Source organism: Momordica charantia, assembly GCF_013281855.1.
Source record: "Momordica charantia cultivar OHB3-1 chromosome 10 unlocalized genomic scaffold, Mcharantia_2.0 BLBB01000010.1, whole genome shotgun sequence".
In the NCBI taxonomy this organism is placed as follows: Eukaryota; Viridiplantae; Streptophyta; class Magnoliopsida; order Cucurbitales; family Cucurbitaceae; genus Momordica; species Momordica charantia.
The window spans coordinates 1,345,275-1,364,972 of record NW_028275158.1 but is presented as its reverse complement, the minus strand read 5'-3'; the positions used below and the strand labels follow the sequence as shown (position 1 = coordinate 1,364,972).

At 32.6% G+C, this 19,698-nt stretch overlaps 1 protein-coding gene and 1 pseudogene across 1 annotated transcript; both read right to left on the bottom strand.

Annotated features, from left to right (window-relative positions):
• Nucleotides 1–689: 689 nt before the first annotated feature.
• KEA5 (K+ efflux antiporter 5) lies at nt 690–9,225 on the bottom strand. Its single transcript, XM_022285265.2, has 20 exons — nt 8,644–9,225; nt 7,170–7,213; nt 6,511–6,578; nt 6,270–6,354; nt 6,103–6,164; nt 5,931–6,006; nt 5,759–5,833; nt 4,979–5,050; nt 4,793–4,876; nt 4,628–4,696; nt 4,440–4,517; nt 4,244–4,332; nt 4,025–4,121; nt 3,888–3,941; nt 2,933–3,028; nt 2,264–2,452; nt 1,822–1,899; nt 1,388–1,432; nt 1,178–1,273; nt 690–1,038 (listed from the first exon to the last, which is right to left on the bottom strand). Exons 1-20 carry the CDS (start codon nt 8,879–8,881, stop codon nt 997–999), a joined length of 1,737 nt encoding a protein of 578 aa, XP_022140957.1. The 5' UTR covers nt 8,882–9,225; the 3' UTR covers nt 690–996.
• A 1,547-nt stretch (nt 9,226–10,772) lies between these two features.
• Nucleotides 10,773–12,265, bottom strand: LOC148208369 (xyloglucan galactosyltransferase XLT2 pseudogene; annotated as a pseudogene).
• Nucleotides 12,266–19,698: the final 7,433 nt, after the last annotated feature.

Here is a 19,698-nt window from a genome sequence, read left to right as displayed (position 1 = left end):
TATAATTAACTCATTTTTATCTATTTTTTGGGAATTAATTGGTAATAGTTTATTAATTAATCATAATTATATAAGATTTGCTGGATTAGTCTCATAAAACAATAACAAACATGAACTTCATTTAATCTGATAGCAAAAAATTAAAAATATCCTTTTTTTTTTTTTTGAGCATCTAAAGAAACCTTAACTCGTCCTACCATCACCTAATTGCATACAACAATGAAGTTTTGGTTTCATAATTTACTTTACTAAGAATTGTTCTCAAAAGTCAAAACCACCACTCCGTAAAGAGTAGTTTTCATTTGCAACCTTGTCACATGATTATTTATATAATAAATTGTATTTCTTCCAAGTTTAACCTGAATTATAACTTTAATATTAAAGCATGCATTATTATTCAACAAAACAAGGCTATGATTGTCACCAAATAGTGTCTTGCCAAAATCACAAAATCAAAAGAATGGTATCTGCGAAAATTTTGTAGACAGATCCAAATGAACCATTGCCTTGCCTTTTAAAATATAAAACAGGCACATGCATAAATTTTTTCAAAAAAAAAATGACAATAATTATTTAATACTTCTCTCAGGCATTCAATACTATAAAATTGAACGCATATAATATGATGGGGTTTCCAATTCTGATAAAGAGGATTAAATAATAAATATAGAATATGAATCAGCCATCAATTTAGTAACGTACACTGGTTATAATTTTAAATAGTGAGTATAGTGTTCCTCAAGAAGACATTTGAGAATCCTACAATTATCCTATTTACAGCTCTCAGAGAACTCTTATCTTTCTTTTCTCGCTTCCAAAAAATTATATGTACTTTTCTGTACATTTACCTAGCTGAGCTGAACCAATGGTGAAACTAAAAGCATCCTAGAAAAAGGGATTTCCAAAACCAAAATCTATTAAGGCTGAGAATTCGGCTCTGATATTCACAAACCTTTCAGAGAGGGGGGAGATGGCTATGCTAAGTTTAATGTTCAGTCACAACATTCTGTTGTGTGCTTCGATCATTGATGCTTTCTCCTGCAGAAGTAAAATTGGAAAAAGAAAAAAAAAAGAAAAAAAAAAGAAAATGGAAGTAAACAAACCAATCTCTTCCCACTAACCAAAATACTAAAAGGATGTGGAATCTAATCTAAAGAACCAGGAGAAAGAGAGAGACCTCGTTTTGAATGTTGTTTTCTGAGGGAAACCAATGCATGAGAACCCCTAAATTCAACACGGCAGGTATCAATTTGAACAGAAGAGGGGTGGTCACCTGCGCATCATTATTTAGACATTAAACACACTAGAAACAGTACAGACAATTCCACCTCCCCTAACTCACGTACAGGAGCAGGAACTTCACAGTACAAATGCAATATTAACTCACCAGACTAAGTGCTGTTGTTCCAAGAAGCAGCAGATAAACTTTCCCCTGCATTAAAAGTTGGAAATAAGAAAAGGTATTGATTAATGCCACTATAACACGAGTAATAAGTTGAATGAATCTGACATGCGATCATTCGGATGCATAAACGGAAAAATGAAGGTGGCCTATCAAAGGGAAATTACATGCCTGGAAAGTTCAGAAAGGAAGCTAAGAATTGGAGGCAATTTTTTTATTATTCGAACTTTACTGTTGCACGGTCGAAATTTCAAACTATTGTCTATTGTTGCAATAATATTATTTAAATGACTGGGACTGTAACTGATACTTGAGGCTTCACACCCAGAACTAAGTACGTGCTATGTGAATGCCTATCGTCAAATTTTGGTTGTCAGACACGGAGCAGATATGAGAAAATCTAGAGAGAGAGAGGTAACCCCAATGAGATGAAGATTTGAAGCACGGCTTAGGAGAACAAAAGCGAATTCTCCAATTTGAGCAAGCATAACTCCAACCTAAGAGTTGAGATAAACAACCAGATTAGGAAATCATGAAATGAAATTCTTCAAGAAAGAAAGAAACAGTCGGGTCTTCAACAATTATTCTCGTTCTATTGATTCTTTTTGTAATTTTGTACAAATCACCACTTCCACACGGTGTTTAAACCACAAGGTCTTTTTTTGTAGTTACACTCTTATGATGCTTGTACGGGATTGGAAAGCTGTTCTACACTAGTTTTTTTTAAGGCAGGGGGATTTCTCATCCCCCGGCCTTTAGGCTGTTACTTTTTATGAATATACATACCTACATTGTTTCCTATAAAAAATAATAATAATAAATAATAATAAAATTCTTAAGAAAAGCAGTGAATGAGCTTACCTGAAAAGAAGTTCTAATACTGTACCCAAATGCTTTTGCAACAATGGTAGAAACTGCTGTCTTGACGAACACAACCATCATGACAGATGCTAGCAAAATATCCAAATGGCTCCACAGAAAATGTACATGAATGAGCATTCCAATACTTGAAAGGAACAAAGCTGCAAACAAGTTACGGATTGGTTCCACCTATAAAGCAAGAGATCATCAAACTTTGTAAACCTTTACAACCATTTAAAATCCTAATGCAAGAAGGATTATGCCCGAGAAGATAAAATGCCAAAATTGCAGAATGACATTATGCTACAAAAGATGGATAGTGTCCTACAGATTAGATAAAGTCTGAAAAGAAGAAAGTGAAGAACAAATTAATAGATACTCATAAAAACATGGGTTCTTTTTAAGAACGGTAGATGTCTGAGCTAGCTTGAGCAACCTCAATTAATCCTAACCCTATAGTTATGTTTTGTATTACTTACTGTAGTTTTAACCCGACTTCAGAAGCATTAAAATACAACTTGCCACTTTTTAGTGTAGAAGAACCCATGGTGGTTTGAGAAAAAATGAAGATTTAAAAGAAGAATATACGATAGAAATCTTTGTCCATATATCATCATGACGAGCACAACTGAAGGAGCTGGCAGTATTCATTCATTGTCATTGCAGTACCTGATCTAAAGTATGTTGCCCGAATTCAGTGGTAGATACCATAACTCCAGCTACAAAGGAACCCAACTCAAGACTGAGACCCAACTTATCACTGCACTGAAAAGTTAACAAATGCACAAGTCTTAAATTATTTGATTTCAGTATGCAAATACAAAGTAACATACAGCAGTTTATGTCACGTTGCAGCAAGTCAACAATCCTAGGAGGTTCAACTTTACAAAGAAAATATATTATATAATTCTAATAAATTCTTCTATATCAATTTTATTTTGTGACCTTTCCCAAGCTCAATATTTAGATAATCAAATGCAGAATTAGTTATCCAAATAAAAAGAAAATAAACAAAACAAATATAGTATCAGAGGACTATTAACACTGAATATTGAGCAGAGCTAGTAGATACAATAAAACAAATCAATTTCTTTTCTAGGTTTTCCACCTTCCAGGAATGCATATCTCTTATATTCATCTCCAATCTCCATATTATCAACGTCTTGAGGCCTCTCTATCCAATATTGATCAATCACAAGTGTTGCAATTCCTTTATCCATTACCTGAATTCAAGTTTCTCACCATGCTCATAAGTAATCAACTTAACTTCTGAACTTCAATTTTTACACTCAGGACATCATCTATAATCCTTTTTAATCAATCAAACACTAGAAAGAGTCAAATTAAAAAAAATAAAAAGCCATGAAAGGTGCTCCTAGAATTAATGTTATGTGCTCTTTTGCAGCCACACTGAAGGGACCATCCACTAAAGGCTGACATCTATAGTCTAATCAATTTTAGAATGATGCACATTGGCTCAACGCCGTCATTGATCGATCTAAAAGGACTGATAAACAAGGTATAAGAACTGAGAAATAACTCAACAATCAGCAAGAATCATCTTTCTAATGTAGGATGAATCAATTAGTAGCCAAGGCACGGAAAATTAGACATGTGGCTTTACCCAAGCAGACAGCAAGCAGAATGCCACGGCAGCAAGCTGATACAGCTCATTTGTCTGAATTACAGAGAAAGGAAACAGTAAGCTGACTAGTCAGTCCAAAAACAAAGCTAAGAGAAGGACCCAGCTTATTGACTCACTTGAGACGACAGCTGCATCATCAACTTAAGAAAGCGGGGAACAAATGACCATGACAAAACAGATGCGGCCATGAGATATACAGACAAAACCAATAGCCTGTAAACAGTACACATTTTAAGCACTCAAACATCTATAAAGAAAGCTCAGGATCAACAAACAAAACCAGAAATATTTAAAAAAAAAAACCGAAGGCATTGAAGGCACAGCGATCTGCTTACAACTTTCCCATAGATATCATTCCTAAAAGAAGACCATTGTGACCACCCAAAACTGGGAGCAAGGCAAACAGCAAACCAACAGCACAATCCTGAATAAATCAGGATAAATAAATATACAGTAGAAAATCAAGACCTCTAATGTAAATGCTATTTTAAGTATAAATGATCATAGTTGCAATGACGGGCAGAATAATACCTGTAAGATAAGTGTTCCAATAGTAACTTGACCATGAAGAGTATTACTACTATTCCGTTCAACCAAGAACTTCACAACCTAATAAATGAAAAAGCAAATTAGAATACCATGTGCATGGTGTTCTGCACTTTAGTGTGAGCCAAAGCAAAAAAGATTGTTCGTGCAGTTAGAAAATATCATAAAGTTACCACTGCTGTCGACGACATTGATAGAAATGAACCAACAAATACCCCCTCGGACAGTTTAGCCCCACTTAACTGCATAAGTGGCAAAAATGTAATATTAGCTGACATTTTTACCAGACGTGTTTAGCCTTTTTCTTCCAGAAAAATATGCAGAGATTCAGATATTACCATCGCAATTATGCCAGACAAGAGCATAAATATGATGATCTGTAGAAAACCTCCCAAAACAGCAACAGCTCCCACAACTTTTAACTGCATGAGAAAGTTATGTATAAATGTAGTTCTTTCAAACATAGAGGGAAAATTAACACATTATTGAGTAAAGAAATAAAACTATCTAACTAATGAATATACCTTTGTCAAGGAAAACTCCAGTCCTAAAGCAAAAAGAAGAAATACAACACCAAATTGTGCCACTGTCTCAACCTGAGACAAAACCTATGCTTTTAAGTTTTAAGCATTAATGATAGAATGTCAAACATCAAATAAAGGCTCCTATTGGATGCATTCAAAAGCACAAGAATGTGATTACTCATTAGAAACATGTTTGTATATGATAGACTTTATTTATATTTCAAATAAAGCTACAGTGATTGATTAAAATGAAAAAAAAGTAGAAACGTAAAACTTTGCACAGGAATGGGGGGGAATATGGGGAAGGGTGGTGATTAATACGCGGCAAGAAATTTTTTTGATGCAGCAGAAGAAGCTTTAGAAATTTCCAGAGAGAGGGAAAGAGAGAGAGATATACGGAAGTGGTGGGAACATAAATAATTTTTGGATGCAACGCAAAAGCATCCTTTCATGTAGCCCATAAATAATTGGAAGTGAAGTTCTCCTCAAGCAGTTTTACAGAATACCAATAACATCTTAACTTGACATATAATGTGTAAATATGCATTCCAACTATACTATTAAAAATTGATATTGAATACATTTCCTCTGTTTCTTGGCCAAATATATATATATATATATATATATATATATACTGTTAAAAATTTAATATTCAATTCAGACCAAATTACACAATTTAAGCATTCAATCATAGCAGCAGCAGGAGGGTATTGTGCTACATAGCTTGAAGTCAGAAAGATGTATGCTAAGCATATTAATTGCTACATGTATGAAGCAAACCTGGACCATCTCACTGATGAATTTTAGACCTCCCGGTCCAATGATTGACCCCGCAAGAAGATAGCCCACAATAACCTAACACATAATCCAACAAGTTTGTAATGATACTTTACATACAGTAGGCAGTGGACTGTGTAATAAATTACTTTGAGCAAAAAGATGCAAAACCAACCGGTTGCCCTAAACAAGAAAATATAATCCCTCCAACTGCGGCAGAAACAATAACCACCACCAAGTCTGAAATCAATCTGCAAGAATGGGATCAATGGAGCATGAAACATATCTCAACAACTTTAGCATAAACTTTTTCAGTGCAGTAAATAATGGGAAAGATAAAATCTAACCTCAAATCTACTTGAAGTACTGGATACTTTGATTTCTTGTTTGACATCACAAATACATTATCCTACAATCATATAACTTTTCATTAAAAAAATACCAGGAAATCGTACATAGAATGTCAGTCATAGTGTCCCTTCAGTATCAGTTACCAAGACTATTTCAAACTTACTTTTTTATCAATCAACGTTGTGACGTCATCAGAGTCCTCATTTTCAAGAGAGAAAACATCCTGCAATTGGAATGCCCTTGTCCCACTGTTCAATAACAGAAGCTAGCAAGTGAGAAATTTTTAGGAATGAAGAGCATGTAACATTAACTCCAACAGCTGGTATGTTCAAAAGAATCCAGCAGACTTTATATAATAGAACAATTAAGTACTTGAAGACAAAAGCAACTTTTTAGTTTCATACTTTGTCTTTTGACTCTCATTTTTCTTGCCTTTCTCATGCGTGATTTTAGCTACTGTCTCCAGTTCTGCCTGTAAATATAAAGAGTAAGAGTATCAGAAATTTGAGAAGTCAAATAATTCTTCGATCATATATTTCAAAGATCTTATAGTTACAGTTGGAACTTATGGCCTAAGATTTCTAACTTGAACTTTCCTATCAAATAAGTTTATCAATACCTTAAGAGGGAGGGAGGGAGGGAACTTAACTGAAATTTAGTCATTGAGTGTTGAGTTTAAAAGTTCCAGAGCATATGATAACAATATTACTATATACAACATGCTATCAAACAAATTGCAGACTAGAAGAAAATATCTTTCAGAATCTCAAGATCTTAAATGCCCTAAGAAAACTAAATATTTTCATTTTCTAACATGCATTGCCCACACAACCAACATGGCGACAAGAATAGCACTCCTAGGCTCCTAGCAAAATTATTCATTTAAAAGGTTCCTTAACATAGAGAATGCTTAAGCTGCATCTTAGGAAAGATATACAACTTACTTAAACGTCACAATCAAGCCAAAGAAATTCTTTCAAAAATTGAAAAACAAGTCCAAACCCGACTTTAAAGGTCTAGACATATTTTAAGTTTCATTGGTTTTATGGGATATAAAACCAACCTCCTGATCAGCAACGCTGCTATTAAAGCTGCTTCCACCAGAACCTAGTAAAAGTCGAAGGTACAATCAAATGTTAATTGAGCAGCCAAAAGATGAAGAAAATTCAAAACAGAAAATGATATGCTTGTTGTTGAATTTAATTAAAAATAAGAAAATGAACAGCCCCTGGAAGAATAGCAAAGAATAGAATAATTATCAGTCCAATCCCACTACGAAAGCAGATAACAAAACTAAAGCTATGCTTCACAGAGAATTTTATCTTCTTCGTGCATTATCATTCACCATGCATAATCCATGGAACGATAGTAAATTGTTCAAATACTACACTGATTCTAAATATCTACAGTTTGGTTAATCCCATGAAGATGCTCACTAAAAGTCAAAACATTAGAGAAAAGAAAAAAAAAATGAAAACACCATTCTGATGTTTGGTTCAATATGAATTTGAAAACTATTAAGTATTAGTTTCTTCCTAAAGCCACTTCAAGTTCACAAGTTAAATAATATCTATTTGTAGTATCTTCTTGGGTTATTTAGAAGTAAGGCTTTGAAAGGTCAGAAACATGTATTTGTTCAAAAATCATAGAATGAGAACTAGAACCACTCTCTATCTCATGGAACCATGTCCAAACACATTTATTATCTCACTATAATCTCTCGAATCTCTTCATCCTTACACTTGCTACTCTTGGTACGTACTCCTCTGCTTATCTTAAAATTCCAAATATTTGTCTCTATCATTTTCTTTTACCACATTCTTTCCCGGTACCATAGACTGTACACCATCTTCCCTATTATAGCATGACCACTATATTTCTAATCACACTCTTTCATTGCAAACCTTTTCTAAATTCACTCTAGCTGTATACACAATCTTGACAATCAGAACGCCTGTTGCATGCGCTTCTTTCCATGACTCGCTTCCTCTCGCAGAATACTGCTCTGAACCACCAAACAATACGGTTTATGTCCAATTGATCTACCACTGTACACTTTTCACTGTACCGCATTTCATTTGCTAGCTACTGTCCTCTTTCTATCCGCTACGCACACTCTCTTTCTCTTCCAAATACACAAACTTCCTTTTCAATAGACACGACAAAATTTATCAAAATTGTAAGACGTTCTTTTTCAACAAAAATAAAAAGTGGGCTATCATTTTCCTTCTGTTATTTGATTTTTTTTGGGGAAAAAAATCATAAAATAGTTAATAAAACAGTTAGCGTTATTCTACTGAAAAAAAGAATTGAAAACAAAGGACCCCAAGCAGCAAATTGAAAGGAAAAAAAAAATCTCGTAATCAAAATCAAACAAATCATCATGACTATACGTCTATATTAACTTGGTCCACTAGAAGGTTCTTGATGTCTCTTCTAAGTTCAAACAAAGCATAGAAAAATTCAATTCCCCTGTTCTTAGTTTTCCATGCAAACAAACGTGAGGGGGAAGGGGGAGGAGAGCTGAAGTCCCAAACCTTCAGGCAGATCGTTATCAGAAAACTCCTTCTCGAGCACCTTATCGAACATTTGGGCAATGCTACCGTCACCGGAAGTGGGTGCCGTTGAGTTAATCAAGTTTCCATAAAATCTCTCCCTAATTTCACTATCCGATCTGGGTGAGACATGAATTGGCGCAGAAATCAAAAGCACGACGATACCAAGCCAAGATCCAATTGCTCCTCCTCTTCTCGCCATAAGGAATCGATAAACCATGACAAAAATGCAGGAGACAGAAAGAAAGGTCTATCTCAAAGTTTGAAAATGCTTCAACTCCATTAAGGAAAGACGAGAGAGGGAATTGGGGCAATTTGGAGTAATATTACGATGAAGGGGAAGGGGGGAAACTACTGGAAACTGCGCCAAGATTTGATTGATTTGGAGTAATTTGTATGATTTTTGATTCCTGATTGTTGATTGCAATTTGAGTGGCGGGATCGATGAAGCTGGTGGCTTCCGTTTCACGAAGTTGTTGCGTCGGATCGTTAGGTATGGGGCATCACACCGGAAAACTCCCATCTCACGTCACACGCTTTACTCCGCACGTGAGCTGCACCTTCAGGCTTCGGCAAACAAAAATTGGTCAGTCTATTCTATTTTTTTTCTTTTTCAGTAAAAATATAATCAGTTTTTATTCCGAACTTTAACCCATTTTAATTTTTCTCTCTAAATTTGTTAAATAAATGGTACTGTTATTTGGGTTCAACTCACATTCTCCCAATAATTTTACCAAAAAAGAAAAAAAGGTATAAAACTTGCCTAACTCGTTACTTTCCATCCAAATCAAGTCTGACACGTAGAATATCAGTCAAATTTTTATGCCCAAAAAATTTAATTAATTAAACTTGCAACTTCTACAAAATAAATAGGAGTTCTTAATTGCTACATTGAATCAACGGTTTAACATAAGATAAAAATTACAATACTTATTTATTATTGATGTAAGATTACATCATTTATCCAAAATTTAAGGTATAATTTGATTAAATTTAAAATTTAAGGTAAAAATTGATATATTTGAAGAAGATTTGCTAGGTCTTTAAAGTTTCATAGGTTAGTTCGCATGATAGGTATGACCTTATACCTTAGCAGAATAAGGTATATGATTATATTGAGCTATCATGGTCGTTTCATGTGTTGTGTCAGATTTTACCCTCCAACAAACATGTTGAAGGGTTTCTCGTTATAGTTCTTCACTCACTCACACTATCCTTCACAATTCCCCTACTCTTCTAGTCGCATTGTCATGGATGCAAAACGAAGATCCCCGTCTCTCCCCGGCATCCCTTCCCTTACGTCTCAGACCGCCATACGCTAATTGCATCCATTCAGATGAGAGAGGAAGATCCGCTAGCAATCTTTTTATTATTTTCTTGTTTAAACTAATCGAAGTTAGGAATTTTTGCTTCGTTGTCTTCCTCAATTAAGAGAAGATTTTTTTTTGTTAGATTCAGCGGGAGAGAGATACGAGTGATAGATAGAGGGAGAGGAAATAAACTTCATAGGGCAAAAGTTTGGAGGAAATTGAGGGATTGGGAAAAAATTGAACACTCAAAATCAAATTTTGAGAGCAGAGATAAAAGAAATAAAAATATAATAAAGTTGAAATAGTAAAAATAACCATAATTATTATCTTGAAAGAACTTTGGGGATGAGAAATTTTGGGGTTCAAGTTGGGAACAAATTTGAACTTAATAATTTTTCTCAAAAAAAAAAAATTGAACTTAATATTTTGATTAAAAAATAAGTTAATAAATAAAAATAGAATAAAATACAGAGAGAGAAATAGTCATTGTAATTACTCGACGGAATTTGAGAATGAGAAATTTAGACATTTAAGTTGGAAAAAAAAATAGAACTGAATATTTTGAATTTGAGACGATGCAAGATCCATACTCCATAAAAAAATTGAACTAATAAATTATTAAACTAATTAATAACCAACTCAACAAAAATTAATAACCAACTCGTCCCTTTGCTTTGAATTCTCCGGATCTAAAAACTCAATTAGGCAATAAATATCATAATAGTTATCCTCGTAGAATTGCATAAGAAAAGACCAAGACGAACATCAAATGAAGATGATTGAAAATTAAATATATCGCTTTATAAGTTACAAATATGAAAACAAAAACAAAATTCAATCAAAAGTATCGTCTTTGCTTACGCTCATTAAATCTCTCGAAAATTCCGTCGAGCGCAATATCAAACGCATCTTTAATACTCTCCAGTCCCTCGGGAGTACTCGCATAAACTATTTTCGGTATCGTTTCTATCACTTTCTCTCTCATCTTCCTCACTTCCTTTCTACTAAATTTCTCCAGCACTCCTTTAATGGACATCGACCCATTCCGAACCTCCTTATGATCAATAAAAACCGAGTAACTACTCGGCTCGGCCGGCAAGAACCACTCGTATTGCCCGTAAGCGGTTCTCTCCCAAAAAATAACCGGAATCGAACCGGCCACCATGCAGTCGAACACTGATTTTCTCGAATACGAATCCCCTTTCGGCTGCAAGCAGAAATCCGAGTCGAGAAACGTCTCGAGAACTGTCGAGTCACCACTTGCACACCGATTCCCCGTGCACTTCACGGCTCGACACGACTCGGCCGACTCGTTGACGCAGTAACTCAGTAATAGCGCTCGGAAGTCATTCTTTATTCCGTTACGTGTTCCGCCAGCGAAGCAGAAGAGGTTCGTTCGGTTACGTTTACGAACAAAGCTTTTCCAGTTCACCACGTTAGCATCGGATCTAGGGTGGAATCCTGTGGGGAAGGGTACACCGATGTCGAGTGGATCTGACGGCTCTCGTTCCACGATCAATCGCGCCACGTTTTTCATCGCCGGCATGAACGCGAAGCTGGACCCCCACTGGTTGTTCCCCCACCGTTTGAAATCCCACGTCAGTCGTCCCAACGTAATGAAGTGATCTCTGCCGTATGATCTGTTCCAATAGGGCCGATCCTGGACCCACTTGATCAACGCCTCGCTGTCACGATCGCGATCGGAAGTCGTGTAGTTCTGCCATAGGAACCGTCCGATGGAGAGACCAGCGTAAAACGGTATGTAGAAGGCCGTAGCTGATTCTGGCTCCAACGTCCTACACTTGTGGTTAAGAATCCGATTATGCATAATGGGTTCCAACATGTACTGCTCTGACCAAAACCACGTCGAAGCAAGACCGGCCGGAACAACGGCGACAAGCTCAGTGGCTGGGCGGCCGAAGCCTCCGTTGGACACGTCATCGCAGCGTGAGGTCCAAGGGTCTAATGATTGGCATTGTTGCAACAAATCTGTGTTGAACATGGGTGGTAGGTCATAGACATAGACTCTACCGGAGCTGCAGGGGTCTTCGACGTCAGAATTGGAATTTAGAAACTTGAAGGGGGAAGAAGAGGTAAGGGAGAGTGGGAGGGAGCAAGTTGTGGTGAAAATGAGGTAAATTTGAAAAACAAGAACGGTTAAAATGAGGATCCATGAGGGATATCGATATCGTGTGAATGAATTGGAAAAGATACTTTTGGTATCTTTAAAATCCATTCCAATGGGTTTCTTTGGAGTAGAACACAATAATTGGGATTCAATACGAACTACAAATTAAGGCCGTTTTGATGGTTTACAGAGAGAACGTATGTGAGGGTTGTATATATTTTGTAAGCATGAATATGATTCTTTTATTTTCTTGGTATGCGGCATTGAATGTGTTTTATAATTATAAGTCGAGGAAGTTGATGCATGGCGTATAATACAAAGTACTAAGTAGTCGCTTTTGGGGAAAACAAAGAGTATCTTAAGGATCATGTTCCACAAGCTTAGCTGTATAAACCCTTATTTTTCCGATGACCTAATTTTCATTCACATCCATCTTCTTATTTTCCCAATTCCAAAGCCACTTTGGAAAAAAAAATGGTCCAAATCTATTGGCTGTCTTCGAAGTAATCCACTTTCTTAAAGATATGATATTTATATATTTCTTTACGTGAATTGGACATCAAAAAAACAAAACAAAAAATCCCTTTTTTTTTTTGGTTTTCTATTACTTTTCTTTTTCTTTGACTTTTTGTTTCAGGTTTCTATATATTTTTCCAAAGAAGGAGAAAAAATTTGTTAATGCCTAGGATATTGACTAAAATTTTATATAAAAAAAAATTATAACAAATTTCTGTGAAAATTTGCATCCATAAGAATCAACGAAATTAGACAACACGATTAAAGACACGTGGCCTTTTGGGGATTGCTTATTGAAAATTTTCCGAACATAGATTACAGTTTACAGCTTTGTATGATCATGTGCTTAATTTAATTATTTGTTTTGGTTTTCTAAATTTGATTGCAATTGTTATTTACGAAACATTAATTAATTGTTTCATTATTTAAAAGAAATCCACAAACATCCAAAATTAGCCACTTTAGATTGTCGTTTGTTTTCTTCCCTTTTTTTCAGTTTCAAAAAATAGTTTGACAGATTAAATATTAATTATACACACACAAATTTATGAAAGGAATATTAAAAATTTAAGAGAGCAAACGAAACATGATAATTATTTTCTTAAGTGAAAATATTTTAAATAAGAGAACAGCCTAATATATAATTTGTTAATTAAAGAAGGGAAAGGAATGAACAAGACAATGCCTGAAAATTCCATAATTTTGTCCACATTCTCGTCGACTGTGACGGTCAAATCTAATAACTATATAAAAATATATAATTAATTATATTACTAACCACTATCACTTTCTAAATATTAATTAATGAAGTAGTATAAGAATTCATCAAAACAATCAATAAATGTGTGTATATATATATATATAATTGTTATCTTTCTTAGAGTGGGAGGTTCTTCACGCCTCACATACTAAAAAGGCGATTATAAAAAAATAATAATATTTTAAAAAGTTAATAATTTAGTTATGGTCCCCTAAATCGATCAAGAACTAGTTATGTTTTTGCATACAAAATTAGTCTTGTCTCTATCCCTTTCTTTCATATTTTTCACTTCTCTATAACATCTCTTATGTATATTGAACCGTTTCTCTCCTTATTGTGGTCTATAAGAACCGAGTAGCTTCCTGGTAGACAAGAACTAATCATAGTAACCTGTAATCAGTTCTCTCCCAATAACAAAAGCAAAACCGTACCGAGAAATGACTTTCTAGTTCTAGAGCACGAAGCCACCAAGCATAAAAAAACCAAACCGAGAAACGTCTACAAACCACCGGTTCATCGTACGACTCACGGCTCAGCACGAGTAACTCGGCTGCAAACTCCTAAAGTCGTTTTTTAACTCGCCACGTGTTCCACTGCAAAGCAAAAGAGTTCGCATCGATTTTGTCGGCTAATGAAATTCTGCCAGTTGGCCACGTCGGGGTCAGAGTCTGGGACAGAATCCTGTGGGGAAAGGCGCACCAATGTCCAATGGATCCAAGGAGTAGCAATTTTCTAGTAATTCTTTTGTTGAAAATGGGTGCTAAGTCACAGACATAAACTACATAATTCTCCGGCCGGCGAAATGGCCGGGAAGATGACGTAGCTTGGAAGCAAAACAATAATGGCAAAATGGAAATAGTTATACAATTTTAACACTGTTTAGGACTGCTTCTCCAAACGGGCTTTGTGCGGAGATCTGCAAAAATTGGAGAGAGTTTTTCTTTTTGATCATTAATAAAATTATATATTCCAATATTTCTTTTTTAAATTCAAGGGATTGAGCCATTGACCTTTGCTTATATCCCAAAACAATATTTTGAGTTCAATTTTTTTTTCCTCCACTCAAACCTATCCGCCTACTTATATATTGGAAGATTTGTATGAATTAAAGAGGTTGAAATTTATGTGTAACAACACAGTTTTAAGGCATAGACTATTTGATTTTGGATTTAGAATCTTACCTTACTTTAACAAAATAAAATGGTATTGATTTAAGTAGTATGTGTTCGAGTTTAGCAAAAGAATATATATGCTTCATTGATGTAAGTTAATCGTGTGTATGCATATGAACCTAATTAGAGGTGAATTGTTGGCCATGCATATAAGGTGAGTTTGGAAGTTATTTTGGACATGACTAAAATTACTTATGTCATTGTCAAAATCACTGTCCTTCGCAAATTAAAAAATTAATTTTTATAAACGCTTAAAATAACTTTAAATTTATTTTTAAGGTAATATTGATTTTGAAAAATAAATTCTACTTAAATTTTTTCTTTTTCAAGATCACTCGTTCTACCATCGCTCTCAAACATACCTATGGAGTAATGATTATCCTAACAAGTACAAGTTTTAATATCAATGTAGTGTGTACCAACTACCAAATAATCTACTATGAGATGAATCAAAATTTGACATAATTCCGCAAGACAACTTATCAATAATTCAGATGTAGTAAGAGAATTTGTCCTTATACATTTATTTTTGAAGTTGGTTTGTATAGTCCAAAATTGTGGTTCAAACTTGTATACTTGTACATAATTTAATGATAGGAATTAAAGGTGTATGGAATATACTTTGTATAATTTTATGATATTAAGTAATTTTTCATTGGTTTTATAAGTTATATTCTGAAACATCAGGCCTGAGATTTGTCACAGCTCTAAATATTAATCTTATTTATATTTTATAAATAATAAACTTACCAAAAATGGTAACAGTAATGATAATGTTTACAGTAAGCCCTTTATGAACCTCTTCCAAATATGGGCTTTATTTTGGGCCTTAAAATATGGTGCAGCTTGACAAGACCGACGCTTACAGCCCATGCACGAGGGGAAAAAGACCCAGCAAAATTTTCTTTTTTATTTTATTTTATTTTTTGTATAGTATAAAAAACCGAGCAATTAACCATTGAAAAAAAAAATCAATATTAAAGGAATACTCCATCTATAAATCAAAGATTAATTTAATATTCAAAATTTCATTTACCAATATCTTAATTTTATTTTAAGTTTTAAATATTTTGGTCTCCTTAAAATAATGATTTAGCTATTAAATTTTAGTTTGTGATGGTTTAGTTCTTTATAGTTTTAAATTGGTAACAACTAATTCTTATAGTTTAAAATTTTCGACGATTTAGTTCATATCATGAATATATGTAAGTATGAAGGACCAAGACTAACCTAAACATACCTCAAGTAGTAAAAGTATTTATCTTCAACCTGAATATGGTGAGTTTAAATCTTAACTCCTATGTATTATAATACTAAAAAATGAAATATTTACAGTATAAATTAAATGATTACATACTAACAACGTTATCAAATACTAAAACGAGTATAGTTCAACGATAATTGACATATTGTGAGTTCGATCCCCAATTTCACAAATTGTAATAAAAAATTAAAAAAAAACAACGTCATCAAATGACCCACTCGTACGTTTGATCACTCGTGCAATTAAAGGTCTATTAATTTATAGAGGAAAATGACACCACCATACAATTCCTCGGTAATACAATCAAGGGACCCATCTCCCAATTTATTTATTTATAATTTATAATTCTCTCTTTCAGTTTGTTTTAGCTCTGTTGATAAGATGTAGATTTTATTGATGGAACATGTTAGTTTTACGTGTGATATAGTATCTGAGTAGTATATTGATATGTTAAAATATATTAATATAACAATTAATGATATGTGTATTTTTTGTTGTCAACAAATTTTAACAAAATTCCCATGAAAGTATGTAATTGAATAAATTTTAATATATTAAGATGGGAAGATCAGATTGGAAAAACTATATATAAAAAAATTATAGACTATTTTTTACGTATTGAAATTAGTCAGCTTCTTTACATTAACTAGTTATTAATTGGTTAATCTACAGTTTTAGAGTTTGGCAGCTCTTAGCCAGTTTAATTTGTTACACTGCATATAAATAGGTGTATAATTTTGAAGTTAAAATTTAACTCCCGCTATAATTTATTCTCTTATGCATTTAGTCATATAATAGTGTTGCAAGAAAAAGCACTATGTCATTCTATGCCATGTATCTAATTTAGTATAATTCTCCATCAAAAATTTAAATGTGGATATTGATTTTATGAAGAAAGTTATAAAAATAAAAAAGAATTTGTAAACCATGTATAAATTAACAAATAAACATTTCACAATTTTTAGATAAATTTAAAATAACTCATATTTATTTTGTTTATATTATTGATATTTTTTATAATATTTTAGAAATATCATTTATCTATTTTATCGATGTCGAATTTATTGGTACATAAAAATGTCGAGGTCCAATAAGTTGATGGATAGTTAATATCATAAGTATATAATTTTCTTTTAGTACAATGCCATACCTATATAATGATGATGAAAAGAAAAGCACTTATATTTTTATACCATCGTACAGGGACCACTTCCAATACTGCTGGAGTATTCTAATTTTCTAAAAGAAATGGAAAGAAAAAAAAAAAAAGAATCAACGGGTAAAACGTGGTTACATTAAACAACGGTAGCGGGACGTGGTCCGTGCATCTTGTGCCACGTGAAACTCGTGTTCTAACGAAAATTATTTATTTATTTATTTTCTTTTTCTTTTTCTTTTTTGGACACTAAACAAAAATTGCTTTTTTCGTACGTTGAAAAAAGAGGCGGCAATTCAAAATTTATGAATTTACGTTTAATCCAATTTGGATTCCGTCCTCCGTGGCATCGTTCAGGTCCGACAACTCTTTAGCCTTTTATCGTCTCTCTCCTATTTTTTTATTTATAACTGCCTTACTTGAATTTCGCTACATTTTCACAAGTACATTTTTATATAGTTTTCAGTTCTTTTACCAATTTGAATCTTTTAATAAAATAAAAAAAATGTATTTAATAAATTGGCTTTTAAATTTTCGAATATTTTCTTTATTTCACATAAACTACAAAATTGGATTTTTTTTTTGATTAAATTTGATTTATGAAAGAGGAATTTTTATTTCGTGTCATAAAATGAATAGGTATTTTTTCAACTTTTAATTTTTTTTAATTAACTGTTATTTACATGCCTTACATCACATTTAAGTTTGACATTTTTTTTCTTGTTTTGTAAAATTTTAATCTTTGTAATGTATTTGAAACTACAAATTTATTGTATGCTATTTATATAATTGCCTCAACCCAGGCAAGAAAATATTATTGATGTAGGATGTCTTGCCACCTGGGATTGTAACTCACAAACAGAAACTTACCAGTGCGGTACTCAACTATGTATACTCTAAATCTCAAGTTAGTATTTAATTCGAGTTGGCATCGAATTTTTTTTAGTACAACAAGTGGGGTGGAATCGAACTCGACCTCTTGATCAAAGACAAGTATCAATTATCGCTGAGCTAAACTTGTATTGGTATCGAATTGAATTTTGATTAGATATTTAAAAATTGCATAACTTTGTAAAGTGTAGACTCTGTCTTTTATAGGGAAAATTTTAAAAAGCGTGACTCTGCCATTTTGATACTCTGAAATTGGCATTTGGTAGATTTTTTGCCTTTTATCAAAATATCTTCGACTAGCAATTTCTGCTTCTATAGGTTAGTTATGAGTTGGACTTCCTCCCTGTATTTAGAGATAATTTTACCTGTCGCTCTTCATACTGATCAATGTGTTCGAATTGAAACTTTGACATATTTTTCTCAACGAGCGAGTCTCATGACGTGTTCTAATGTCACTCTTAACAAATATATTTGGGAAAATAAAATATATACACTCATAAAGAATAGTTCGCTCAAGGTGAAAATAGACTTTCAAATAATTAGAGTCAAATCACACTTAAAAAAATGGTAGTTGAAGATAATTAAATGCAACTAACCAGCCATGTTTAGATGTGTAACAACATTAATTATCCTTAAGAAAAAAAATTATTATTTTTAGAAATAAATGAACATTTAGTATAGCCTTAATTAGGCACCTAGTAAGCTATATTATTTAAGCATAATTTTAGAAATAAATTACAGTGAAAATTCAAGATTACTTTGTATTTATATAAATATGACAAACATAAAAACAAATACATAAATTGCAAATGATTTATCTAGCTGGTTCTAATTATTTTTCGTATTTATATTAGTTCAATTACTAGTTTGATATTTGAAGATGGTGTTTTAGTAAGTCCTTAATTTAATACAAATTTTAAATTATAAGTTTAGCTTTAAATTTTGTTGGAATTTGTTATATATATTATGAAGTTTAATATCATGTAGACACAATTTTAACCTTTTAAGTAAGAAAAAAGGACTAATTGAAACATATATTGATAAATAAATAAAGCTAGAAAAACATACCATTTTTACATTTTATAATACAATGGAACAATATTTTATTTCGATTACAAACATATAATACTTTGCTTTAAAAAAAACGAAGATAATATAATGCTGCATGTATAACATTATACAAAAATCAGAATATGAGATTGTTTGAGAAATTATTTTCAATGTTTGTCGTTAGAATTATCATTGCATGCATCAAATTTTTTTTTATAAATATTATAATTCGAAGAATGGAATGAAAAGTCGAACTTATTATTTATCATGATCCGTTTAGTTAGATTACTCATTTAAATTATCATTTATTAATTCGTAATTGTATTAAAATAGTAATTAATAAAACAAGTAATTTGTGAAAATCCAATTAAGTACAAAGGGAACATCCTCAAAAAATAGAAAAGTACAAGAAGAAAATTATTATTTTAAAAATACACTTTAATTTCTTTTACACTTATTTATTATTATTTATTTTTTATTCTAGAACATGAACAACCTTTTCAGAAATATTTCCGCAAAATGGCAGCAGGCTCAACCAGTAACGGCATTACATTTTTTATTAAAATATTTGTATGCTTTTAAAAAGTAACATACTTAGTTATTTTTGGCAAAAAAAAAAAGACATACTTAATTATTCACAACACCTATTTCTGTATTCACCATCAATAAAAAATGGACGAAAGTTAATTTTTTGAAAAGTAAAAAAAAAATGTTTCCGCATTATCTTCGATTAAGTGCTGACGAATTAATACTAAATAATTTTTTTTTTCAAAAATTGAATGGTTGTAAA